The sequence below is a fragment of the Antennarius striatus genome, chromosome 16, assembly GCF_040054535.1.
Source record: "Antennarius striatus isolate MH-2024 chromosome 16, ASM4005453v1, whole genome shotgun sequence".
NCBI lineage: Eukaryota > Metazoa > Chordata > Actinopteri > Lophiiformes > Antennariidae > Antennarius > Antennarius striatus.
The window spans coordinates 7,552,827-7,580,151 of NC_090791.1; the positions used below are offsets into that span (position 1 = coordinate 7,552,827).

The window sequence follows — 27,325 nt, forward strand, 5'->3', positions numbered from 1 at the left end:
ATAATTTTTTTTTTCTGTAACAGGACGATAACGATACTGAAGGAACAGCAGACGAAGAACCAGCCTCCAGTCCACCTCTCTCTCTCTCTCTCTCTCTCTCTCTCTCTCTCTCTCTCTCTCTCTCTCTCTCTCTCTCTCTCTCTCTCTCTCTGTCTCTCTGTCTCTCTCTCTGTCTCTCTCTCTCTCTCCCATTCTCTCTTTAGCTCTCTCCCAGTCTTCTTTCTCTCTCTCTAGCAGCTAGCTCCCAGTGCCAGTCAGCAGTATTGCTTGAGAGGCGTGGACGATTGTTCAGAGAAGGGAAGCAAGGGAAGTAAAAAAAAAAAACCAAACAAACAGAAATTTGCAAAAGAACCAAAACAAACTAGAAAAAAAAAAGAATCACAGCAAAAAGAAAAATTTAAAAGACAAGCCAAAGTAAAACAAAAACAGTGCTAAAATATACAAAAGCAGGCTCTTAAAACATATGAGGCAAATGACAATGAAGGCAAAGTAGGAAGGAAAGTGTGTGCGTGCGTGTGTGTGTGTGTGTGTGTGTGTGTGTGTGTGTGTGTGTGTGTGTGTGTGTGTGTGTGTGTGTGTGTGTGTGTGTGTGTGTGTGTGTGTGTGTGTGTGTGTGTGTGTGTGTGTGTGTGTGTGTGTGTGTGTGTGTGTGTGTTGTGGACCCTGTTCAAAGGCCTAAGGCTGGGCTTTGGCTGAAGATAGAGGGGCTAATAGAGATTGGAAGAAAATAACACACACATTTCAAAGGTTAGAAAGGTGTGTCTAAGTGTGTGCATGTGTGTGTGTAATACCTGGGGATAAGAGTGATGTTGCATCAATCTCCTTCCCACACACACACACACACACACACACACACACACACACACACACAGAGGAAAAAAAGTGCTTTAGCAGCTCCAGGGGTAAACAAACATTCATAATGGGCACTTTAAGCTTGTTCGCTCTGCAGACAGCGGTACGACCCGTGTAACCATCCCGCTCCCACGGCCGACACGCCGCCACAGAGCCGGGCCGCTGTCACTCAACGCTGTTTACACGTTTTTCTGCAGATATGTTTCAGGCAGCAACTTTTGTCCAGCGCCGTGAGGAGCAGATCGTATTATCAGCTGAATAATCTTAAAAAAAAAGAAAAAAAAAAAGCATATTTCGTCTCTCCGTACCGGTTTAAGACACTTCCAATACTATCAGACTAGCAGCACATTACCGAGCGTTTCCATCCCAGGGGAATAAGGTTTGGGTTCTATCTGTACTGAAATGCCATCACAGCGGCAGTCATCTTCTGCCATTTAACAGGAACATCACTAACACTTAAGGATGTCTGGCAGCCGCCTCAGAGTAAAAATAAGCTTGTATCTTCTAATAAAATCCGACATAACTAAAAAGATCTCAAAATAGTAGAAAATATTAAACCTATTGAATATCAACAAAACAATCTTCAGACTCTGCAGCGGAGCAGAGCGAGGGGGCAACGTGGTAAGAAGCATACGTGACGGTCCTCATCACCTACAAACGGTGTGTACAGTCAACCACATACTGTAAGTCCATACTGATAAAGTGGAGGGTGGTTTCAAATATTGATCAGAGAAATCCCAGCATCAGAAAACTGGTGCAAACATCGATCTGATCGCTCGTTCAAAGGGGGGCGGGACCCAGGTGAGAGTTTGGAGAACCGTATTATTATCATAAGGCCTAATGCTCACAACCCTGAGCACGACATTCAACAGTCTCACCCTAAACACAGCTCAAACTAGGCACGTAGAAAAATTCACAATAAGCAGCTCAGAGAGGTGAAAAGAACAACGTGGAATAATAAAGTTGATCTGTGTCCTAATAAGGGCGAAGGGGGGCGTGGCGCAGAGGATGGTCAATAATCCAGGAAGACGTACAGGACTCGCAGTCACATGGTCTCCTCTGCATTCAAAGTGCGTTCATGAAGATGATTGCTTAGAGGGTGGGGGGGTTGGTGGTGGTGGTGGTGGTGGGGCTTCAAACAGACGCCCAGCGGAAGCAAATAAAATATAAAACACATCCAACACAGGACATTTAGAGGTTGAAAACGATGCAGCCAAAAATAGAAGAATGAAGCCAAACTTCAGGAGAGGTCTGTTAAATCTGATTTATGTTGAGCGTCTAATCAGCGCTGGCAGATGTGTTCCAACTACCAGCAACGCGACCTTGACCCATCCTGGACTGACTGCATGTTTACAACCCAAGAAACGGCGTGAGAAAAGGAAAAATCCACCCGCTGGGACTCCAATACTGTTACCATGTCTTGTTCAGTGACTCACTGCTACTTGGATTAGCGGTTTATAGATTACTTAACGGAGTTGTTTCATTTTAGGAAGGTTTCCTCAAAGTTCTCAGGATTCTTGGCTACATCCTTCCAGATGTCGCTTGTGGAGAGCCTTGAGTCTGCGCCTCCTCCAGGAGCCTTCGGGCTCCTTGTTGCTCGATGTCGGTGTAAAATTGGTTTAACAACAAACAAATGGAGGCGTTACTTCATCGTGTTTCCGAGGTGGATTTTTCCTTTCAGAAAACAAATTCAAAGATGGAAATGGGAAGTGCTTTTAATCGTATGAGGTTCCTTCCTCTCTCTTTAAGCCTGAGTCTGAGGGAGTCAAAGATTTAGTAGCACAGACAGCTTGGCCTGCCCGAGTTAGGATTGTCAAGGAGAATTAAATTAAAGGAGGGTAGACTTTAAGTGTTTTAAGTGCTTTCTGTGGGACAGCAATGGAAGGCATCTCTGCCTCTCTCTTTCTGTGCATCTCTGTCGCTCTGAGTCTGTCTGTCGCTCCTGCTGTTCTGTAGATACATTTATATATGACTCTAACATGACTGTAACATCACCACAGCAACATCATAATCACAACGTCACATCACCGGCGCGTTTGTCCGTCTGTTCTCTCTCATTCACAGTTCGTTAAAGCTTCTAGACTGTTTAGAAAAAACTACTCTGACATAAATCTATTACATGAAAATAAAACACTCATATTTTCCTCTATAGAACTGCGTGTGCATTACGTGGAGGTGCTTATTTACACGTGTCTGTGCATGTGTTAGTATGTTTTCATTGGAGGGTGTATTTACATGTAAATGGACAGTGTGCTCGTGTGTGTTCTGAGGCTTCGCCGCGACCACATCAAGCAGGTAATGGAGTCTGTGTGTGCAAAAGTTTCAAGACACCTATTTATCATAATACTGTCTAGCATCTCCTGTTTTGGTGGTCGTAGCCGTGTGTGTGTGTGTGTGTGTGTGTGTGTGTCCGTTTGAAGTGTCGTGCTCTCAAAGCGGTTGTAAATCCATCATGTGTGGAGTTCAGTCATGTGATTTGGGAAGACCTTGGATTGGGTTTGACTCCGCCTCGGGATCCAAAGTCGCATCATGATTTGGTTTCAGCCACTCGTAGTGAGTGATGGTTTTTGTTCAGCAGATGACCGGGACTCCGTCCGTGTTGAAGATCATGCCAGTGGTGGGTTCGTAGGTGCCGGCCAGGTAGTAGAGGTCCTCGCTGTCGGCGTAGCGGCGTGTGTGGGTCATCTGCTCGTACTCCTCCACGCTGACCACCAGGCACTTGTGGCTGACAGTCTGCACGTCGTTCTCGTCGCTGTGAGACGACTGGTAGAGGGCGCGCTGCCACAGAGACACATGGTTACAGTATTTTCCGCACTATAAGGCGCACCTAAAAGCCTTTAATTTTCTCAAAAACCGACAGTGCGCCTTATAATCCAGGGTACCCTATTATATGAGAAAGGTTTAAAATAGGCCATTCATTGAAGGTGCGCCTTATAGTCCAGTGCGCCTTTTAGTGCGAAAAATATTGTCCTGCTGATCTGAAGGAGCTACACATAATACATATTGATCATCATCAATTTGTTGATATGTTACATTATCTTTTTTTTTAAAGTAAGAAAACAATATATACCCACAGCTAACTAGCATTGCTAGCCTTACCTTAGCTTTGTTAGCTCAAAATGCTTTACAGTATTAGACAGTGATGTTATGGCTCTATGTGAATGGGAAACATTAGCCTCGGTTAACATCAGGTAGCTGGCTGGAAATGCTCTCGTCTAGTTTAAAGTTTAATGAAGTTCATTTATTTCACTGAGGAGACGTGAAAACAATAAAAATGCTGTTTTGTACCATTTTACAGAACAAATCTTTACATGTTTTTCACTCCATTTAAATTAAACTAACAGAGTTACCTAAAATTAGGTGTAGTTTTACTTTGACTACCTTTAGTCCGCTCTAGGGCTTCATGTTATTTATTACTGTTTGGATTTGAAAAATGGAGACCGGAGCTGAAAAACAGGTGAAGTAAGGATTTTTTTTTTTCTCACCTCCATGAAGTCTTTCCTCTGGATGGAAGAGTGAAGAGCTGCTGGTAGAGACTGACCACACATCTGATCCCAGTTCTGCAGAGAAGACATTTTAATGAAGAACCTCAAACATGTTTCTTCTACCTAACAGCTATAAATGAATCACATTTCAAAAATGATACCATCACTGACTGATGTTGAAGGAGCTGAATTCATTCATTGAGCTGGAGGTGTAGTTACTTCCCTACCTTCTTGTCTGTGAGTTTCTTGCCCGGGTTGGTCTCCTCTGGATGGTAGAACCAGTTGACCCTGACCACCATGTTGCTGCCCCACGACTCCCACATGCTCTGGATGCGGCCGATGAAGGGCAGGTTGGGTCGGCCGGCCGACAGGAACACGGCGCAGTCGCCGATGCGGATCATCTCTCGACCTCGAACGATGGCCTTATAGAAGAGCTTCTTGGCCTTTCCCTTCATGCCGCGTCTCTGAGGAAGGTGGAGACAGGAGGAAACGATGGTCACACAGCGGAATGGATGACTATAGTTAGTCTTCCTCAAAAGATTCTCCCTCTCACCTGGGTGGGTTTCCCAAACCACTTCCAGAGCTGTCTGGCTGGAAGGAAAGCAGAGATTTTGGGCCTGTTCTCCACACTGGGGAGCCTCTGACGTTTAGCCAGCTCCTTGGTGGTGGGGAGGTGGACCCCTTCTCTTCGCTTCGGTCTCCCCGCTTTCCCCTCTCCTCCGCCAGGCTTTGGCTTGGGAGGACGCCCCCTCTGCCCGGAGCCCTTCCCGGTGGCAGGTTTAGCTGGTTTGGAAGGAACAGAAGCAGCGGGAGTCGGAGAGGCTGATGGGGAGAGAGAATCAGAGGAAGGGGACAACTCGTCTTCCTCCGCTTTGACTTCTGCCTCCTCCTTCACCTCTTCTTCTTCTTCTTCCTCCTCCTCTGCTTCATCTTCCTCTTTCATTTCCTCTTTCAGTTTGTCCTGTGTTGAGGATGGAGATACAGTACCCGGTGGAGGTGTGGGGGTTCTCTCTTCATCTGAGCTGCAGGAGGAGTCGTCAGTGGACGAAGAAGAAGATGATGATGACGATGATGAAGAAGACGAGGATGAACCAGAGCAGGATGAAGAGGAGGAAGAGCAACTTGAAGTGCATTTGTTCTTCTTCTTCCTCTTGGCTTTCAGTCCTTCTTCTTCTGATTCAGAGCTGCTGCTGCTATGAGATTCCTCTTTCATTTTTCTTTCCTCTCTTTTCTCCGCCTCCTTTCTCTCCTCTTTCAAGCTTTTCTCTTCTTTTACATCCATCTCCTGTCCTCTAGCAGCACTTCCACGATTCTCTGCTTTCTCCTTAGCCAGCATATTTGACTTGTAAGTGGGGTCTTTCTCTGGTGGGCCAGTATCTCTTTCTGGGACTCTTGGTTTAGCCTGTAGCGGCTTCTGATTGGCTGAGGCTGGGGCAATTGGGGCAAGATCTCGTCTGACGTCTCGACCCTCCAGCAACATCAGAGCCTTGGTCTTCTTGGTCTTTGGGGAGGTAACGCCTTCGTGGTCGAGCTTCACCAGCGGCTCCGCAGACAGGGGTTTGCGTCTCACCACAGAACTCATATCACTCTGCCCCGAGTTGGGTTTGGTCCTTGAGATGGGACCGGGTCTGGAACTGGACGACAACTGGTCGGACGGCATCTTCATTTTGGGTCTGGGGACAGCTGACAATGAAGTGGAGGAAGAGGAAAGTCTAGGGGTCAGGGAGGAGCCAGGTTTGCCCGTTGATAGTCTGGACATGGGGTTGGGAATGAGCCCAGAGTTCAGGCTGGGTCTGGAGTTGCTGTGATGGTCGGAGGAGGATTTGGTTTTGGGTGTGGAAGTAGACGACAGCCTTGGTGTGGATGAAGCAGATGAAGTCGTCATACTGGTTCTGGACATTGGTCTATTGGGACTGGAGCTGCTGGCGTTCTCTCTTTCTCTGCGCTGGCTGTTGTAGGAGTTGAGGTTGGGTTCGCTGTACAGATCCACAGTCAGGACCTTCCCGTAGGTGGAGGGGTAGAGGGACGGAGGCAGAGAACGGCCCGGTTTAGATGCAGGAGGTTGGCTTGAGCTGGACTTCCTGGCCACGGGGTTTGGAAGGGTAGGGCTGCCTGCAGGGGAAGTGGTGGAACTCTTGTGTCCTGGTTTGGCTTGGGCTCCCAGGATTGGCCTGGATGATGACGGGGGTTTCTCCTGAGCTGCTTTCTGGACAGACGAGGTTCTTTCCTGGGGAATCTTAGCTGGAGCCTGGGTCCTCTCTGCAGGTTGGGTGGAGGAGGGCGGAGGATCGGCTTTCTCACGGCCATCGGAATTGATGGAAGTCTCTGGAAATAAAAATAGACATGCAAAAACAAACAAATTGACAGCTGCACGGCATGGTTCACGACTGACTTAGAGATATTGAATTGTGCAAATTCACGATGGTTAGTCTGTAACTTCAAATGCTGAAAACAGTGGACATATAAGCAAGGGCATAGTCTATCAGAATTGCTTACGCAGTAGAAACAAGGCCAGCGTCAGCGAATCAGACAAGCAACATGCCATACATTACAGCCGAAGTAGCAGACTGAGCTTTTACGCAGCAATGAAGCCGTGTGAGAAGATTCATCAGACCGCCGTGAGGGATGACAGCCATCGTCAAACAAGAGGTGTTTGATAAAAATAGCTTTGAGCTATTTTTGTTGCCTCTGATGTTTTTCACCAAAAGATGAATGTGATGAAACAATTTCTTTCTAGTCCTTCAAAGGTCTCTATGGTAAATATGATAAAACAGGGACAGCAAAATTGGCTCTTTTCTACGACAATTCTTACTGATACAAATCTGACCCAGATGAAGCCCATTAACAAGTGTCTTTAATGGGAAGACAGGCACTTTAAACCTAATCAAGCTGCACTTTTATGAGCTGCACTGTGCTAAATAATATGAAATCCATGTCTTTATGATGACGCGTTGGGCTTCAGAGATTGAGGAGGTTCCTGTACTGGACAGACTCCAAAAACCTTCAAATGAAACCACATCTTAAGTGAGGCCAACAGGACTTTTATTTTACGCTGCTTTACTTTTTCATCCCATAAAAAAACAGTCAGTTTTCCATCTTGAAAAATTCCCATCAGTTTTTTCACCTTCAGCTGTCTTATTTCTGTGGAAATCATCATTTATACCGTCCATTTTATTGATACATCTCATGTGGAAGGGGACTCTATTGGCAGGATAAGCAGCAGGTTTGAAGTTTTTAACTCACCTGGTTTGGGTTTGGGTTTGCGACCGGGTTTTCCTTTTATCTTTGGAGCCGTTGTCTCTTCTGGCTTTGTTCCTGCCTCTTTGCCCTCTTTGCTGCATTTGCGGACTCGCCTCCTGGAGCAGCTGGCCACCAGCAGGGCGGGGGACGGCTCAGCGCCTGCACCAACACACACACGTTCTCTGGGTTAATCTAAAGAAACATAACGCATCTGCTTCCGTTACTTGCAGCACTTCAGATGATCAGCTCTTTTGAACTCCACTAAATGAGTGTCATGTTCTCTCTCATTGAGCATCGTCATATTGGAAGAATAAAAAAAAAGAAATTACATTATTAAGATAAATTAGGGTTAGAGTCATTACGGACTCAGATGTTAAAACTCCGCACTCACCTTTGCAGACATCCTTTAAGCTTTAACAAAAAAAAAAAAGCCATTCTATTGCTGAACTTAAATAAGGGCTCCATGCCCCATCTCCAAACCAATGAAACGTTTCCTTTGGTAGCTTAAATTCATTCATATAAAACAGAGATGTTCTGGGACGCTATTCTGCGGGACAATGAATCTTAACTAACTTTTTGAAGATATGTATCAGCGGTCTGTCTGGATGAGGAAGAATAAAGGGGAAGTTAAAGGTTTGGTATCACTGGAGGTTCCACAATGAGAATGAACTCCACCAGAGGCTGGTGTCTGGATGTGCATCACATCTACAGCAGCTCAAGCGTCTCTACAAAGTACTGGAGATGTTTGTTATTAAGGGAGCGACTCATTTAGAGGCTGCAGCAGTCCGTGAAATTAAGTATCTTCTGTAATATAATCCATTTGTAGTCTGTTTTACTGAGCTATTAAAACCGCTCTTGTTTGATTTGATTATAAACACCTGATAAATATCTGATATAGAATGAGGGTTGAGTGATCAATAATATACCCAATATGTACACAGTACAAACACTCACAGCAGTTTAAATAGCAATGAACTCAAATAGATGCAAATTAGCAATACTTAAAATGCTGAAACCATCGATGCGCGCACACGCACGCACATACACACAAACATGCACACACAAACACGCATACACACACATATTCTGCTGTTTCACAAACACATGAGATCTGAGCCTGATAACCAGAAAATTCTACTAGCCATGCCTGATTGATGTGTGTGTGTGTGTGTGTGTGTGTGTGTGTGTGTGTGTGTGTGTGTGTGTGTGTGTGTGTGTGTGTTTTTACAGATGCTCACAGTGGATCTTGTAGTCAGGCGGCAGCAGTCTGATGTGAGAGAGGGGGATGCGACCCGTGTCGCCGTCATCAAACTCCACTGTGATCAGATCATCGTTCTCATCAATATCTGAACTTCCTGTTAAAAAAATAAAAGTCACCTGTCAGCAGAGAGGACAGAAGCATTTTACAAACACTTGTTTTGATTTGTCTGTTCCCAATCGGCCAGTGTTCTTTAATCACTGTAGTGAAGATCAACGCACTGAAAAGCGTTCACTAAGAGCAGACCCCAGACCTCGGTTGTATTGTACACTGAAACCCTTTACATTTGTTTGTGCTACGACCAGATTGTTCATGTAAGTGGATCATAAATCAAATGTGTGCTGTCTGTATACCGTTGACCACTGTTCCGGGGTAAAGGCAGCGGTACTGCTGGCTCCAGTAGGCGGCGATCCTGGTGCCTTCTGGGAGGTAACGCACGGAGGGAGGCTTCACGTCGATGATCTGCACATGCAGAACAAAAACCCCAGAGATGTCAACGTAACAGGGTTAAACACCCTCATGCACACATTCTGTACCTCCTGCACACGTTTCATGCATCACCAGAAACAGACGGACTAAGACGTGAAGCGGTTTACTCACAGCCTCTTGCAGCAGTTGTTCCAGGCAGTAGATGTGTGGTCGGTTCCCTCTCTCGCCCTCCACCACCACGCTGTATCTGCAAGGGGGGGTGAGGGGGTCGGTGCGACAATGAAACTGACTCGGGCTCATGACTTTATTCTGTTGGGTTTTTATCATAAGGTTTCCCTTTTTCTGTTTCTATGTCTGTGTGTATGAATAGTTTACATGTTGGAGTGAACAGTTCTTTATATTTATTTGGTGTTTAAAGAGAAGATTGATATCACTCCCATGTTTTCATGGTGATTGTGTACCTTCAGTTATCATAACATAGCTTATCTCAGCTAGCCACCTCCATAGTGTCCTGATTTACACTAAATTATATTTTTCTTGTTTGTGTGAAATCAACTATTGTTTCCCAGGGAGTCCTTATGTTAAACTAAGCTAATCAGAGCTAAACTAATCTAAACTAGCCAGGTTCTGCATTTAGTTATACATGTAGTGTTAGCCAGATTGTAATGTGGTAACTGTTACGAAAAAATGCGTTTTTGATCCTCCATGAATGTGTGAAACATTTACTGATGATTATAATTCTTGTCTGTCTTGTGAATTAAAAAAAAAAAATCAGGTTTAGCAAAATGTTAGTGTGGGTCATAGTTTTGGGTTCTAAAATCAGTGACCCCATCAGATTGAAGGATACTGACTGACTTGCAGCTTTTAACAGTCATATTCACATGTTTCTGCTATTTACAGCTGTGCATCAATCCACAGCTGCTGTCTTTTTTCTTTTCTTTTTTTTTTACCCTTGATTTCAGTTCATGCGTGCACTCACATGTCAGGGGAGTGCACCGTGTTCACGTGTCCTGCATACAGGAGTTGGTCGTCCATGGGGATCAGAACTCGGAGTCCGTCCACCAGAGAATCCTTATCCAGGACACACTGCACTGGAGCTGGACACAACACGTATGATAAATACCTGGTGACCTAGAGGTGCATGGTGAGACGGTGTCTCTGCACACTGACCAGGTGTGGAGGATCTCTCTGATAGGCTGTTGCTGCGTGGGGGGAGGTGCTCGTCTTCGCTGAAGCTGCTGTCCTGGTTGGGCTCGAAGTCCTCGTCCGCCGCCATGCTCTCCATCAGCCGGCTGACGGCCCCCCTGGAGGGCTGCAAGAACCAGTAATCCTGTTACTCAAGGTAACTAAACTAGTCCTGACAAACCACAAATCTGTTTTGGACACCCCCCCCCCCACCTGCTGTTATGCTACCACAAAAGATCTGCAAATGATGCAAGAGGGTTTTCTTTCTCCGACAGAAATAAACACCGTTAATCACCACAGAAAATAATTTAACAGATTTACAGATGACGACTGTGTGTGTGTGTATGTGTGTGTGTGTGTGTGTGTGTGTTTAAGTCTAATAACTATAAAGTTCTGGCTTTGTCTTTGCTGAGATAATTAGGTTCACATCCATAATGATGTTTCAGCTGCTCCATCATTCCACTGACCTCTCTGGCCTTGGTCTTGGCTTTTGGTTGGCTCTTGCGTGACGGACTGAGGCTCAGAGGGCGGTCTGTGATTGGTCTACACAGAGCGGATGGGCTTACGTGAAGCGGAGAGTCCTTCACCTTCTTTTTCTGGTTTATGGAGAAAAGACACACACACACAGGGAGAAGACAGATGTGAATGACGGCACTGAGGATCTACTGCTAAGATTTCTATCTTCTCTCTCTCTAACACACACACACACACACACACACACACACACACACACACACACAAACACACACACACACGGAGGGTGGGATGCTGCCAGGCTGCCTGCAGTTGTCCTTTATTGTCAGCAACACGACACAAACAGCAGGGGAGTGCTGCAGTGACTGATGTGCTGGGAAACCCTGCTGGTACTCACACACACACACACACACACACACACACACACGCGCATATATAGACACACACATCGACACACAGAGCGGTGTCAGGGGAAACAAACGGGACGTGAAGAAATCAGAGTTTGAGTGAATATAGTAATGAAATGTAACAGTAAAGGAAGATGAGCAGAGAGAGGATGGAAACAAAAGAGCAGACGGTGAATCATTGACATACTTTCACTACATCTTTGCCCTCTCTGCTGGGGGGGGCCGGTTTGGACCTGGAGACCGGTTTTGGCGTGAGAGGCGGGGCTGAGCTGGAGGAGCTGTGACTGGAGGAGGCAGACCCAGACGTCTGATTGGCTGAGGCGGTGGCATCGTGGAGGAAAATCCTCTCGCTGCGCCGTCGGGTCCAGGCCTCGTCCTCGCTGAAGACCCCGGAGCCGGTGGCGACGTCGAAGCTGAAACGCCTCGGCGATCGGGGAGAAGGGCGTGGCTTGGGGAGGGGCTTGCGCTTGATTGGCAGCGCTTCGTCCCGCTTGGTGGGGCTGGTCTGTTCGGTCCGGCGGTTGGCTGGGGGTAACAGTGGCAGCTCTGGGGCAGAACGTTTGCCGTGCAGCAGAGAGGGGAACTTCCTCAGTCGTAAGTCGGGGCCGGAGTCGGACCACTCACACTCTGAGGACCCTGATGGAGGAGAGAAGACATTGCATGATGAAAATGTTCACCTCACACATGCAACCAGTAATAAACTCAGGTGCAAGATTCTCTAGAATCAATAGGCCTGTGAATAGGACTATTGATCAATTTCTAACTAGTAAATAATTCAACACTGAGTCATTACATGCTGCCTGATGAATGAATGGATATTTAACTATGAATCAATAACACAATCCTAAAGACACGCTCTAGCGGTGAACGTGTTCAACCACAAAAATTCCCATCATGCTTTACAACGCTGTCAGGGGGAAGCAGGAATTCGCAAAAGCAGAAGGAATGTGGAGAAAACAGGTTTCGTTAAACATAATGAATGTAAATCACGCTTTCACTCCTCTTTCTTCTTAGCTGACAAATCCAGACATTCTGTTTATTCACATGCAACTACTTTGTCATTGTATTACCCAGGGTGCTTTGCCTGTTGCGGTGTTTGCCGTCGTGGAGGAGGCTCAAAGGGGTGGAGCTGACAGGGAGCGCGCTCGCTGCAAACCGGGCCAACAGACCGAGCCCGCTCTCCTCGCAGCCGCCGCTGGAGTCGTCTGAGTCGGACTCGTCCTCATCATCATCATCGTCCTCTGAGGTTTCTGTTTCAGACACAAGACGTTCAGCTCAGAGATGAATGTGGCTGTGGTGAGGGTCTGGGCCAAAAGGTCAAATCTACGTGTTTGACCAACCACACAAGAAAAAAACTTCGGGGAGTCTATGAATTCACATGCAAAGACTGGATTAAACCCTACGTGCGAGGATACAACAAAGCCTGCACCTTAAATTAACACCCTGTCTACAAAAAAAAAACACACACGCGTACACACCATCCCACATCTTAACGTGTAAACGGAGCAGAGAAAACAGTGGAAACTAGAAACAGACGGTCCAAACCGCTGCAGCCTGCATTCACTCTGTAATGCTGAGTAAGCAGATACAGATGGGAAACATTGGGATTTACCACAGAGTCAAACTGAGACACAAACACCAAGTGAAACTCAGATAGCATGTCTAAAACAAGAATCCCCCACCACGGGTGCAGCTGGAAGGAAGTTACTAAAGTCAAGTCATTTGCATATCTGAGAATATTATAATTTTTCTTTTCACGACACAGATGTGTAAAATTTAGTGAAAAGAGTTTGAAGTCCACACTGCATCCAAACAAAATTATGTTGAAAAAAAAAATCCTGAATAGTAAAAGACAGTAATTGAGTTCTCGGTTTACGAATTTTTGCAAATAAAAAATTTAAGTTTTTAAGTTGTGCTCCAGAAACTGACAAGACAGATGGAGAAAATTCATTCCTATCATCATTTTCACTTTATTGGTGAAATGGGACAAAAAGCCTTCAGAGAATGAGACAGAGGAAAGAACACACACACACACACACACACACAGGCATACGGCAGGTTAGCGTGTGTTGCTAGTAGTTAGCAGTTAGGTCACACACAGTAAATGAGGAGGAGGATAAAGTGTTAACATTGAGGGTGAATGCATTGCACACAGTCACTTTAAGCACATTTTCAGATTTGAAGTTAGTCTCACTGATATTTTATGTCATAAATTTAACTATGAGATACATTTAAAAAGATCTGGGTTAAAAAGGGTGAAACTGTTTTGCTTACGCCTCTTCAAAGTTTCACACGTTTCACTCTGGAGTATGATCTGAACATCTCTCTGTTTGAAGGTGAAAAGTTGAACTTTTGGAAATGGGCAAAATATAATTTATTCACCCTCAACAATAAAATCACATTTACTATAACTTCCTTTGTCGAATTCATTGACAGACAAGAATAAAGTTAAACTAATGTAACGATGTGACTGCATGTTGGGACTTGAGTCAAATCTGATGTGTTTGTACTGTGCTGTGCATCCACTCTGTGTTAACTGCGGCAGGCAGACGATGCAACAGGCAGGCACTGAGAGGACAGCCCTGTGAGGCCCCTTGGTATAATGTTGGTCTGAGAAACCATGGTGACGTCGTCCGTCCAAAGAGCATCAAGTCTCACTGTTAGAATAAACCAGGAGAAGTGAAGACGACAGAGCGGGGGTCACCATGGTTCTCCTTCAGGAGTTTTTAATTTGTGAGGAATAAAAATGAAGAAACAAAAAAGTCGTTAATGTTCTACGTCGTTCAAATTCAGCATAACCCATGTTAGCGGTAAAAAAACCAAAAAACCAAAAAAAAACAAGAATAGAGGGAGGGGCACTTCCTACTTACACAGCAGGTGACAGGGGTGTGGCCTCAAGCAGGGCGGGGCAGCGCAGTGGAGAAAACACAGCCTAGCTGTAGCTTAGCTTAGCCTGGCCTTTAGCACAGCAAGCTCAAGCAAAGCTTTAGCCACGGCGTAGCGTAGCCGTAGCGAAGCAGCGAAGGCTCAAGGGCTGCGCTAGTCCTGGCCAAGCTTCTGTAATGTCGCAGCAGCGGCACAAGCACATGGAACAGGCTGAGAGACACTCAAAGCATCATGGGTAGGACAGGGTTGGGTGGGGGGGGCAGGTGAGAGGACAGAGCAAGGTGTCTGAGAGAGCAACGTAAAGGGAAAAGGGTTATTTGAAGGTTTAGTAGACAAGAGAAGCTCTATTGCGCAAATATCCCCCACATCTCATACGACTGGTGCCAGGAAGACGTTTAGAATGAGCAGGAATGCATTTATTTCCCCCCACATCAGCGACAAATAGACCAGCATCATCAATAAACATTTAGTCAGACGTCAATTTCTCTCAATTTCTCTTAAACTTACAAGGGAACAAACTTATTTGACCTATCAGATTCGGCTCTGTGTTCTCTAACCTCCAACGTTGTTTCAGTTTCCTTAAAAGCTGAGCGGCGTTTTCAAACCAACGCCATGGAAACTGAAGGGATATTTGACGAACAGAGCGGTCTAAAGGATGTGTGAGGTGCAGCGGCAGCTGGACAGACCGACAGAGACGGACAGACAGATGAAGCAGACACAAGGACCACAGCGCTTTGCTTTCTGTGCCAATCAAATCAACACTTTTAATAAAGCTTTTGTGTACCAAACTGCAATACATCTTTATAAAAAAAAACAAAAAAACAAAACAAAACAAAAAAATCGCACAAATCACAGTTTTTTCGATATACAAATGCTACAGAAAACGGTTTGCATTCCAGGCAATTTAAAAAAACAAACAAAACAAAAAAACACACCATAGAAATAGGGTTTTTTTTTAAAAAAGGGGCAACTTTGAAAAAGAAGCCAGCAGCAAGAGAGGTAGGGATGGCCGTGCTAAACTAAAGCATAGTCTGCAAACAGCTGCCGTAGCAAAAACTAAAAAACATTTTTATTCTGAGCCGTGAGATGCGGTCAGTAACCTTGGTCGAAGGAGTCGTCAGAGGAGCTGAGGCCTGCCTCCTCCAGCAGCAGGGATAAGTGCTTGTGTTTCTTTTTCTGAGACTTCTGACAGGACAGCAGGGACGTCGGCGACGAGGTGGACCGCCTCTTCCTGCTCAGGTTGCCGTGGGAACGTGTCCCTGAGAGCGGGGGCCAGCCCCCTTGAGCTGAATTGTATTCCTCTGAATCCGAGTCTGGTGCGGAGAAAGTGCGGTTAATAATTCAGCAAACACAGAGTCACAAAAAAGAACTTTTGTGTTTGACACCGTTAAACAGTAGAACCGCTACACCAGCAGATCCACGGAGCATGCACGTCTCAAAACGATGTAGCACATGGAAGTTAACAGTGTGCACCCGAAGCTCGGCTTACATAATAGAAACATTTTGGAACAATGAGATACCGCTGTTGTTTTCCTCCTGCTTTTGTCAGGAATCCCATAATAAGACAAAAAACGAACGAGGTCCTACTGAGCGTAAAATAAACCCACAGGTTGAAGAGAGAAGGCTGCACATTTACCCCCAAACAGCCCAACGCTCACTTCCCTACTAAAGGTTACTGAAATGGGAGTGAAAATGGTGGATTTGTCGGGGACTATTTTGAGCGGCGGAGGAACACAAGCTTTACACATGTCGGTGCAATAGTGTGGCTCACTATACAACACCTGCTGGAAGAGTGAGTTCACTACTAGCTTTGGTTGTGCAATTCTTGGAATAAAAGAGAAAAAGCTTTAAAAATCTTAACTAAAACTCCACTTCATCCACTTTTAACGGTAAAATAATTAAAAAACTAATATCTAAATTAAACCAGCTCCAGCTGTGACCCGCCTCCATGAGTTCTCATCTATCAGACGTGTGAGTGGACGTTCTGGACTCTCCTCTCAGGTACTCACTGTTGGAGCAGCTGCTGAGCTCTGATCTCATGGGAGAGAACAAAGACGTCTTCTTCTGACCTTTCACCTTCCGGTCGGTCTCTGAAGGAGAGGCCTTGCTGGATAGCTTGTGCTTCCCGCCTTTGGAGGGCGACTGGACGCCGCGGTCCTTCGTGCGACTTTCTGCAGACTTGCCCTTTGATTTGTCTGATTTGGAGCTGGAGGCCAGTTTGCGACAGGAGCCCAGCGAGCTGAGCTGCGACAGCGACAGCGCTCGGTCCAGGTCGGACGCCAGCTGCTCCTGCTCGCACACCAGACCACGCTTTCCCTTCAGCACCTGAAAGCACCACAGAACCAGTCATCAATGGATCCAAACAGACAGGACGCCCCGACTCAAAGCGCCTCTTTCCCGACGGCCCACCTCCATAGCGTGACTGGTGGACGGCTCCTGGTCATTCCAGCTCTTCTTCTTCTTCTTCTTCGTCTTCACCTTCATTCCTCCACCTTCTGCCTCCATCTCCTCTTCTTCTTTGGACAGCCGGAACCTCTTTCTTTGTCCTTCCCCGGCTTCAGAGTCCTCCGAGTATTGCACCGACCTGCACACCCTGAGAATTCAGAATATTTCTATTAAAACCAACAACCAAACACGTGAACGCCAACACCTGATGGAGAGCTCACTCACTTCGCAGCCCTGCCGTCCATTTTGGAAGGCGTGGTCATGTGTTTCCTCTTCCTGGGTCTCCCCCTTCCTCGCCTGGTGAGACTCCGCCTCTCGTCCTCCTGCTGGCGCTCGCTGGGAGATGCATCAAACAGTTTGAGGCGCGTGTTCAACGTGTGGAAACATGACTCTGCACGATTGCACGTCCCGCAGCAGCGTGAAGCGACACTCACCGCTTGTCTCGCCGTCTCTGCAGCTTGCTCAGGTCTCTTTGCTTCTCCTTGTAAGTCTTCTGCAACTCAGCCAGGCGGACGCGGTATTCCACTTCTTTTGCATCCAAAGCCTCCACAGACATTTTACTGTACAGCTGCAGATGGGAGAGGAAAAGCGTCAACATTTCATCCACCAGCACGATGTCACCTCCGGGTTCCGTTCGCCTTCGTCTCACCGGCTCCTCCTTCCTCTGCCTCCAGCTGTACTTCTTGTCGGGATCCAGCTTTCTAGGCAGATCGATGTGGGACTGCTTCTCGATGGCCTCAGACAGAATCTGTCTACTCGCTTGGAGAAGGCAGTCCAGACCGTCTAACGTCAGATCTGAACGGGGTCAGTGACACGTTAGTGGACTCCTTTCAAACGTTACTATTTTCTTTTTCCACTTTCACTTATTTTTTTATCTCTCTCCTCATCTTCTTTTCACATATGCACTCACCTTGCTGCAGGCTGGTGTGTTCCATCTCGTGCCGCGCCATCTGACTGAGCAGCGCCATCCCCTCTAGCGCCACCATCTCCAAAGCAACGGCGCTGCTGCAGTCTGGAACCGCGGGAGGGTTTTCCGTCGGCGGCGTCGGAGTCGAGGACGTTTGCGTGGCGTGGCGCGCCTGGGCCAACTCGCTCGCTGTCAACAGGGCAAGCATCCCCGCCATGGGATCCTCTTGGCAGGTGACCGACGGGGGCGGGGAGCTGGAGGCGGGACGAGGGCATACGGGAGTTTCAGCGACACTTTCTTTCTCGCCGGGGGAGGTGAAGTTCAGTGAAGTGGCTGCCTGGTCTTCGTCACACGCTGTGGTGGCGGTCTGATCTCGCGACACACACATGGGAAGCGATTCCTGCCGGGCTAAATCTGGACTGATGCACGATCGCTCCAGATCCTTGAGAACCTCAGGCTTCGGCTCGGCTTCTGTGAGCGGAGGAGGCGGCGTGTACGTCGCCTGACAGGAGTAAGACGATACCTCCATCTTGATTTGCCCTTCATTTGTCTCTTTCTCCCTGGCTTCTTCTTGCGGCGGTGGAGGGCTGGGGACGAGCAGAGGTAGCGGTTGAGGCTTCAGGGTCTCCCCATCCTCCTCTCTGTCCCGGATCCGCAGCTCAGGGCTGCAGCTCCTGCACAGAGGAGGTTCCGGCGTCGGGTCCGAGCGCCGCTGTTCCACACCAGGTTCCTGCTTGAGAGGCTCCAGCTTCTGAGGCTTGATGTCGGCTTCCAGCAGCCGTGAACGCAGGTGGTTTGAGGGCAAAGGGGCAGCAGAGGAGGGGGAGCGGGAGAGGAGAGGCGGGAGGATGTCCCGGTTCGCCCCTGTGAGCGCTGGGAGATGATATGGGGGGAAAGGAGAGCCAAATGGGGCAGTTATGGACTGGTAAGGGTAACCTGGAGGCAGATCTGAAAGGAAAATACAGAAATTAGCCCCGCTGCACTCACAAGTCCTTTATGAAAAACACCCCAGAACCACCCGACTCCCCTACACTCACCGGGGTAGAGGCCTTGAAAAGCGGGTTTCTGTCGGCCCATCTGATTCCTCCGTCCCACCTCGCCCTCCTCCTGTTTGGGCCGCCGCGGTGAGGACGGGGGCGGAGAGGCCGAGCGGGGGGAAGGCGGGTCAGGCAGGGGCGTCGGCGGGTGAGACAACACCCTCTGCCCTCCGTCCTCTGACTTTAGCGCGGTGACGGGCGACGGGAGCGTTGGCAGCGGGGTGAGGGAAGAGGTGGACGGGGTCGGCGAGTGACAAGACGGGGGAGGCTTACGGGGGTGCAAGATGGGGGAGGAAGGCGGGGAGGAGACCACAGAGGGGCGGGATTTGGGGTCGACGTTCTGCTTGTCGTTTTTCTCTTCCGTGTCGGGCCGTTGCTCGCTGGCCTTTAAGCGTTCCTGAAACACAGGCGGTGTGTGAGACGCCTCGTGCGTTTGTGTGGTGTGAACTACGTCTGCCCGTCGGTGTGTGTGTGTGTGTGACGTTCTACTTACGACTAGCTGCGCGTTCCTCTGCAGCTCCAGGACCTGCACCGTGTGCTGCTGGATCATGAGGAGCTCCTGCTGCCGGAGCATCTGCTGCTGGGAGAGGAGCTGGAGCTGGGCGGCGTGCTGCAGGGAGCTGCTGGTGCCGTAGACCCCCGACCACACGGGGCCCCCGCGCTCGAGCACTTCACCTCCTGCAGAACAACACAGAAAGGTGTGAGTAAAACAGCAACCCTTCAGTTCATCTAGAATATTTTCATGCTGCCCAGGACAACTGTAGAAACGAGTTTCCCTGGTAACACACATCCAAATCTGTCTCAAAATGAAAGCAGCAATCATTCATTTGGCTGAAATGGAACAAATACTAACTTCATTAAACAACCAGCACAAGGCAGTCACAGGCTGCAACATCCCGCGACACCCCGGAATTCAAAAATTTATCCTACTTTCATAGTAAAAGACCCATGATTCAACGTGGATTAGATCAAAGACCATAGATCAAAGCACTAGCGTTAGTCTATGGTCTTACTCCCACTGGCCTTCTCCCTCGTCTTTCTATCTTATCCGGTTCCGGGGTGTACAAAAGTTGATATTTGACCTTGACCTAGTTTTCTTAAGGTCAAGGTCATCATCTCATTTTTATCCCCTTTGCCGCCCGAGTAATGTGCTTTTTGTTTCATCTTTCTTTCTGCAACGGTTTTGAGGATATTTGGTGGATGGACGGACTAACACACGAACACTGACAATTACAATACATCATCGCTTTGAAGAGGGATGTAATTAAATCAGCATAAACGTCAACATTTACGATGCTCTATGTGTCCATCGGAGCATCATTCATACCGAAGTGCTGCAGGTGTTCAGTGGGGATGACTAGTAGCCGTCCAGACTGCGAGTCTCTGACAAGTTGGTAGGAAGGAGGGATGGAGCCCGGCAGAGATGGGGGGTATCCTGGGGGGAGGGTTTGGTGGAGAGACGAAGGACCAAGGCCTGAAATGGAAGGAAATATATAAATATATTAGAAACTGAGGAATTTATTGATCATTATATGCCAGTTACATCAATGCACAACTGTCGAGGTGACGTTTGCGGTTCTTTTATGTGTCTAGACAGAACGAGCTGTGTGCTCATGTGTGATGATGTGTGTGTTCAGTTATGAGTCAGCTCACATTAGTGTGTGAGCATGTGAGGATTGATAATACTGGAAGAGCAGGAATGTCCTCCAAAGATCAGGAATGTCTGAGCAACTGGAGCGCTGGAGGCGGCTGCTGGTCACACACACAACCCACACAATACTTTTTCTGCTCCACAGACACACATAAATGTATGTATGTATGTACACACACACAAAAACATACAATATTGCCAAGTTTTTGCTCAGCTATCCAAACCATTCATATTTAGGTATTCACATCCCTTCCATATGGTGTATAAAATCAAGCACCTATAATAAATATATATATATATTATATATATATATATATATATATATGAGAATCGGTTCATATAACTAAAAAGAAACCACAAACATTTTGTATTTTACCAGTAACGAAAACGAAGGGAGCGGAGAGAAGTTGAAGCACATCACCAACAGTCAAGGAGAAGACCGTCTCCCAATCTGGATTAGACGTTAACTCATTGGCTGCAGCCAGAGTCTGGAGAACTGTGCTCTGAAACTTTGAAGCTTTGAAACTTTGAAGCTTTGAAACTTTGGAGCTTTGAAACTTTGCTGTGTCAAACTGCTGCAACGTCTCCGTCTCCCTTTGATCCTCCATCCTCTGTTTGGTAACTGGATCAGTGCTGCTGTTCTGTTTACTGTAGGGACAAAACTACTGTATTGTCCACACCATAAGTCACACTGGATTATAAGGTGCACTGTCGGTTTTTGAGAAAACTAAAGGCTTTTGGGTGCGCCTTATAGTGTGGAAAATACTCTAACTGCCCTAATTGCCATTTTAATAGTCCTAAAGCTACCTACTTATTAATATTTACGTTATTAACGTTAATAACCGTTTCAAGAACTTCAGTTCATGGGTGGAACATGAAACTAAACACTCTAGTGCGTCCACATACTGTATGGGGAGCCTGAGAGCCAGACTGGGGGCGCCCCGGGTCTTTGTATCCAGGGGTGAGTGGCTAAAGGTGAGGTGTCCGGCGGCCATCGCCCGGCCCCCGCCATAGAGGCCCCTCCTGTTACCATCAGGTTTGGGGTCATGAGGCTGGGCGTCATCATGTTGGGGGTCAGGCCACTGGACAGCGGGGTGGGGTGCATCTGAGTGAACTCCGCCAGCTCCTTGGACTCTCTGGAAGCAGACAGACACTGTTCACTACAGAGGGAATTGTTGTTTTTGTGGCGGTTTATTTCTAACACAATCGTGTTCGCCCTCTTTACCTGAGCACCTTCTCCTGCTCGCGCTCCAGCCGGCCGGACAGCAGCCGATCGTCGTGATGACGAGCGCGCTCCTCACCTCGCTCTTCATCTGAGTCGAGTTGAGAGAGGAAGAAAAGGACTGTGTGTTACGTGGAGTCGCGTCATGGCAGGAGTGTCCTGGAATGTTTAAACCGTCAGCGTAATGGATGTCCTCCAAGGCCCAGATGTAACTTATAAATGTAATTAAATGTAATGTAAATAAATATAACTACTCCTTGATGTTAGATAACTCAATTCATTACTAATTCAAGTTAAAAACATTACAGTTACAGAAAAAATATGTTTGTTGCTCTGTTATAAATCGTTGTAATTTGTCCACCTCTACTGTAGAACACAAACCAGTAGAGGGATGGTTCCTCAGACTGTACAGACATGAACCACCACCAGTCCTGATCCGAGCCCTCCAGAATAAACATGAGGATCACTTTTGACTTGTTAACCCCCTTCCATCCAATCCTGGCTGTGTTAAGATTCTTCCCTAGGGGGTGGGGGGGGGCGGCTTGTTTTATAGAAATACGCCAAACCCTTCAGTTCTGCTCTAGAAGCGTTTGCATGTGTGCAGCATGTAAAAGGACAGTGGCCCCTGACAAACCCCGACACGCTCTGCAGGAAAGGTTTCAGACCGTTACCACGGTTACAGGGAGCCTGTCCCACATGCTTTCCTCTCTGCATCAGAAAGCCAACGATTAGCGCCGTACGCCCCCCCCCTCTGTCACCTCCAGCTCCCTCCCTCCGGCTCACACGCTCTCTTCACCACTCCTTCACTTCCCGACACACCTCTCCCTCTCTTCCCGTCCATCAACCCATCGATCTCCATCCATCCCTTATCTTTAGCCTCTCCTCCTCCTCCTCCTCCTCCTCCTCTGGATCCGTCTATTTCTCCGTCCATTTATGTTTTCTGTGTAAATCCTCTGGCGTTTGTTTAGAGCTGCTCTTAATTCGAGAGAGTGGACCGATACCTCTGCTCGAGCAAGGAACTGGGATAACACCTGCATAACACATCAGTACATAAACATCTACAGTAGTTCAACACACACACACACACACACACACACACACACACACACACACACACACACACACACACACACACACACACACACACACACACACACACACACACACACACACACACACACACACACGCACGCACACTCATGACTGATCCATTGCTTAGCAACAGTCATGCTCTTATTGTAATTCAAGGCTTGTTTGTAGCTTTTAGCTGCACTCTATAATGACATGTTTAATGCAGGGAGGGTGGAGGTGGAGTGGGGGGGGGTTGAACTGAAGAAAAGAGTGGAGAAAGAGCAGGGGGGCCTGAGGTGGGACAAGAAGAGAGTGTGGCTACAAAGAGGACTTCTAGGGCGAGTTGGGGTGGGGTGGGGGGTGGGGGGTGAACTGAGTGGTGGAGGGGGGGGCTGGAGAGAAGACAGGAACAGAAACAGAAGAGGGATGAAGAACAGAAGCTGGGTGACCTTGACTTACAGGAAAGATGGGTTGCACGGCAGCGGAGAAAAACACCAAAAGAAACCTTTCAAACAAAGTACAACCCATAATATAATTAATAATGTGCTACTTGGGGTTTGGGGGGGGGGGTGGGGGTGGTCCTATTTCCAATCATGTTACATGCACGAGCACCTGAAAGTCAAACAGACAGGAAGAAACACGAGTTTGATTAGGAAGGAAAATGAATTCTCCATTATTCATAGGAGCCGAAACGAGGAATCATTGGCTCTCGGTTCATTTAACAGACGGGACCTGCGTGGCCCCGCAGTTCCATTCTGATGGGAGCCCAACGTGAAAGAGGCCCCCAGCGTTAGAAAAACATTCCAATTAAAGGAAAACACATTCAACAAGACAGAAAGTATAAAAAACAAAACTCCTATACCAGTGAAAACTGATCCTGCTGGATTCCCTCCCTTCTCACCTTTAATGGACGTTTGCAGGAGGGATCTCTGCGTGTCGGCGCCCCCGCCGCTCTGCTTGCTGCCGCTCCCGCTGTCTCTCTGTCGGGCCACGGCCACGGCGATGCCCACCGGGGGGTGTCGGACCTCCCCCTCCGCCTCCCGCCCGAACGATCGGGCGCTGTCGGGTCGCTCCTGCTCCCTCTTTAACGGCGGCGGCGGAACCCTCAAGGCGCCGGATCCGACCGGAACCCTCTCCTTGTCTCTCTCTCGCTCCTTCTCCCTCTCCCTCTCCCTCTCCCTCTCCCGTCGCATGTCCGACCCGATGTTCCCCAGACCCCCAAAGGGCCCCCTGTTGTCGGCGGGGTGCCTGGAGGACCCGGGGGCCTCTGCAGCAAAGTTCCCGCTGTATTTAATCAGACTCTGCATGGCAGAAACCTCTGAGGTATCCGCACCCCGTTCCCCACCGGACCCCCCCACCAGTGACCCCCCAGGTCGGTAGAGCACCGACGGGTCCAGGTAGCGTCTCTGACCCCCCTCCTCGCCTGCGTGTCCGTGCTGGGAGGGGTGCGTCTGCGGGGAGTGTCTGTGGGCGGAGTGCTGGCTGCTGGTTGGCCGGTGGGCCGTGTGATGCGTCATGGGTGTGTGTGACTGCTGGCTGTGAGGGGGGGGGAGTGTGTGTCCGTGTTGCGCCGCTAACGCCGCCATGTGATTGGTGGCGTAGTTAGCTAACGGGCTAATAGTGTTCCACTTGGGCTCGGGCCCCGCCCTCTCCACGCCCAATCGGAGAGAGTGTTTGGGGACGTCTCTGGTTTCCGGGCTGAACCCTGATTGGCTGGAGGAGTAGGAAGAGTCCGCCCCCCGTTCCCGTTTACCGGCGGATCCGTTGGAACAGATGACGGAACCTTCCTCTCTTTGATTGCTTGATTCGCCGGGGAGGGGGAGTCGAGGATGGTCCATCGGGCTCCTCTCAGGGGGCCTGTAGCCGTCTCTCTCCCTGGTACCGCCGTACCTGTCTCGCTCTCTCTCCCTGTCTCTCTCCCTGTCTCTCTCCCTGTCTCTCTCCCTGTCTCTCTCCCTGTCTCTCTCTCTGTGTTTGTCGCGGGCCTGCGAGGCGATCTGGATGGGCCCGGTCCGCTCGTCGTAAACCTCCACAGAAGGCACATATGTGGGCGCGCTGACCCGCTGCTCTCTGATGGGCATGAAGGGATGGGGCGCCCCAGAGGAGGAGGAGGAGGAGGAGGAGGAGGAAGAGGAAGAGGGCTGAAGAGGAGGAGGATGTGTGTATGAGAAATGGAGCATCCCAGATGTCACCGAGTCGTTCCTCTTTAGTTTGTCCGTGTGGAAATTACTGGAGTTGTGGTTGAGGTGGGGTCGAGCGGCGCTCTCCTCGTCCCGACGCCCCCTGTCTGAATCTGGAAACTTCCCTGCAGCGCCCCCCGGAGGGAAGGAGGGCCGAGGCGGCGACTGTCTGGATCTGGGTTCCGCCGTGGAGGAGTTGGAGTGTGACTTCTGCGGGTGGTGATGAGGATGGAGGGGCCAGACGTCTCTCTCCGGGTCCCGTTCCCTTTCTTTCTCTCGCTCGCCGTTTCTCGCCCGGCGGTCCTCGTCACCCCGCCCCTCCTGCGTCAGGTCCACCACGCTGTGAGGACGGTGCTCCCGCTCCCCGTCCCGCTCCCCCCGGTAATGCCGGTCCCTACTCCCATCACGGGATGTTCTCTGTGGGGGTGTTGAGCTGGACGGGGCAGCAGGGGGCGCAGATGGGGTGTGGAGGGGCAACTGGCTCAAGGAGGCTGGTAGGTAGAACCCGTCTGAAGACACAGAACAGATCGAATGAGTGGAACGACAAGCGTGAGACAGATCCAGAGTCAGTGCAGAAGGTCTCAATCACTAAAGATTATTAAAGTATATGAAATAAATAAAATAAACATGAGCTGGTTCCTGAAATGAATGAATGAATGAATGAATGAATGAATGAATGAATGAATGAATGAATGGTGCTAATAATCTCCTGAATAATAAATGACCATAAATGTTAGCGGCTGCCCCAGCGAGCGTTATAAATAAATGTAGACTTGCCCACCGAGTGTTACAGAACCCGACAGGAGAGTCACCTCCAGGAAACGCACCCCTGCTAGAAATTATGCTAACATTGTTCTTCCTGTCAGCTGAATGTCGCCCAAATTGGCCCGATTCCACAGCGAACTGTGCGACTCTCCACTAAACGAAAAAAGGCTCCAAACAAAACTCTTTCATGCGGGAGCACAACCTGTACGCTAAATTCATCCGCTTGTCTCTGTGACGACTGCCGGTGACGGCGACTCACCTTTGTGGGAGTCGTAGAGAGGGTGCTGGGGGAGCGTGGGGTGATCCAGGTGCCCCAGAGACAGGTAGGGGCTGGAGTACAGGCTGCTGGGCAGGGGGGGGTAGCCTGAAAACACAGAAACACGCAAATATGTCAGACGCTGCAGCCGACATGAAAATTTTGTCCTGTTTGGAGCAGTTAAAAATTTACTGTTGAGACACGATGAGAATATTAGTCCTGATGTCGAAACAACCAAACCAGTTTTGAAAAACGGTTTCTCGTATTCAAGGATTTTATTACATATAGTTGAACTCAATGTGTAACAACTATAAACGTTAGATTGCCTTTATTCTGCATTACACTGATGAGGTTCAGATATCCTCTAATCATTCACACCATTCTGAACATCCAGACCAAGTTTATCCCTGACGGTTTCCATTATTGATTAATCTGCTGTTTATTTTCTCACTTGTGATTTGTTTGTACAGTACTCCCAACAGTTTGCCGTCACGGGTGAAGACAGAGGGGAAAAAATGGACAGACTGAAGTTTTTTTCCACTTGAGGAATTATTTGTGGAGATGAAACCCTTTTTAAACTCCTAGCTTCCACACCTCTGTCCCATTAAACCCAGTATCACCTATAATGGTTGGTTTCGTTGGGCGTTTCTGCCCCACAGCCAGCTGCTGCACTCAGAGACCGGATCTTAATATAGACAAAGCCTCACATTGGGTGCAATGCTTTGGATTTCCGCGCTAAGGCCGAGTTGGCTGCAGCTCTGGACACTAACAAGTGTTAGTGCGTTAGGTCACAGTTACTTAAAAAGGAAAAAAAAGGCCTGTGTTCACCCCGAGTGGGTGAGACATTCCGTATTCCCACACTGGCCGCTCCAGGAAATATCAAAGATGCCGCCGCCATTCCTGCACGAAACACCGCAAGGCTCAGTCCAAGAACGAATCTGTCTCCTCTCTGGGTTGGAGGGGCAGAAATGGAGAAACCAGAGGAGGTGGGTGGTGGGGGTGGGGGTGTCAGCGGTTAGAGGAAGGGGGTTGAAATACAAGAAGAACGATTTGACTAGAGTAAAGGCATGCAGGATGGGCTTCTCGCAAAGCTTCATTTAACCACAGCTAATAGTCAACCTTGATCTCTCACAGCTTTGATTCAAGTTCCTGTGCAGCTCCAGTGGATCCAGAGCCAATCCGAAGCTGTGCCCGGACATGTCTGCAGCTTTTACTAACTTTAGCTGCTATTAAGAATCTCTCTCAGGCTGTGAAGATTTCTATTCACATCATACCAAAAGGATTCTGCTGCTCCTTCTACTAGCTGGAGGTTTTAGCTTCTTCTTTAGCTTCAGATACAGCAACTAAATTTTTAAGTCAGACCTCAAAAGTCCATCCAACCCTCAAGCAGGGAGTGTTTGGACTAAGAATTACTTTGTGTGTTTAACAGTGATGATAATGGTAGAGTCTTTCCTTAGAATAAACTTGTTATTTTTCCATTGTTGACGTTTATAGGGAACAGCCGTTCTATGCATTTAAATTATGTAATTATATCTAGTTTTAATGGTTAGTGGCAGAGTCTGACATTTCTGCACT

At 48.3% G+C, this 27,325-nt stretch overlaps 1 protein-coding gene across 2 annotated transcripts in view; it reads right to left on the bottom strand.

Moving 5' to 3' along the window:
- The window catches only part of tnrc18 (trinucleotide repeat containing 18), a 44,349-nt gene that overhangs the window by 286 nt on the left and 16,738 nt on the right, over positions 1-27,325 (bottom strand). For both annotated transcript variants that reach the window (XM_068337958.1, XM_068337959.1), the window contains 27 exons: positions 25,754-25,858; positions 23,451-25,238; positions 21,482-21,569; positions 21,163-21,392; positions 19,933-20,079; positions 19,099-19,283; positions 18,606-19,002; positions 17,572-18,516; positions 17,311-17,456; positions 17,096-17,229; positions 16,887-16,997; positions 16,626-16,809; positions 16,226-16,541; positions 15,317-15,529; positions 12,401-12,580; positions 11,518-11,966; positions 10,917-11,045; positions 10,435-10,576; positions 10,244-10,361; positions 9,436-9,511; positions 9,189-9,297; positions 8,816-8,932; positions 7,581-7,736; positions 4,891-6,662; positions 4,565-4,801; positions 4,338-4,412; positions 1-3,630 (listed from right to left, as the gene is read on the bottom strand). The exon at positions 1-3,630 is cut by the window's left edge and continues 286 nt beyond it. In XM_068337958.1, the coding sequence (XP_068194059.1) occupies positions 3,424-3,630; positions 4,338-4,412; positions 4,565-4,801; positions 4,891-6,662; positions 7,581-7,736; positions 8,816-8,932; positions 9,189-9,297; positions 9,436-9,511; positions 10,244-10,361; positions 10,435-10,576; positions 10,917-11,045; positions 11,518-11,966; positions 12,401-12,580; positions 15,317-15,529; positions 16,226-16,541; positions 16,626-16,809; positions 16,887-16,997; positions 17,096-17,229; positions 17,311-17,456; positions 17,572-18,516; positions 18,606-19,002; positions 19,099-19,283; positions 19,933-20,079; positions 21,163-21,392; positions 21,482-21,569; positions 23,451-25,238; positions 25,754-25,858 (8,756 nt within the window). In that variant the 3' untranslated portion in view covers positions 1-3,423. The remainder of the gene's footprint in view (positions 3,631-4,337; positions 4,413-4,564; positions 4,802-4,890; positions 6,663-7,580; positions 7,737-8,815; positions 8,933-9,188; positions 9,298-9,435; positions 9,512-10,243; positions 10,362-10,434; positions 10,577-10,916; positions 11,046-11,517; positions 11,967-12,400; positions 12,581-15,316; positions 15,530-16,225; positions 16,542-16,625; positions 16,810-16,886; positions 16,998-17,095; positions 17,230-17,310; positions 17,457-17,571; positions 18,517-18,605; positions 19,003-19,098; positions 19,284-19,932; positions 20,080-21,162; positions 21,393-21,481; positions 21,570-23,450; positions 25,239-25,753; positions 25,859-27,325) is intronic.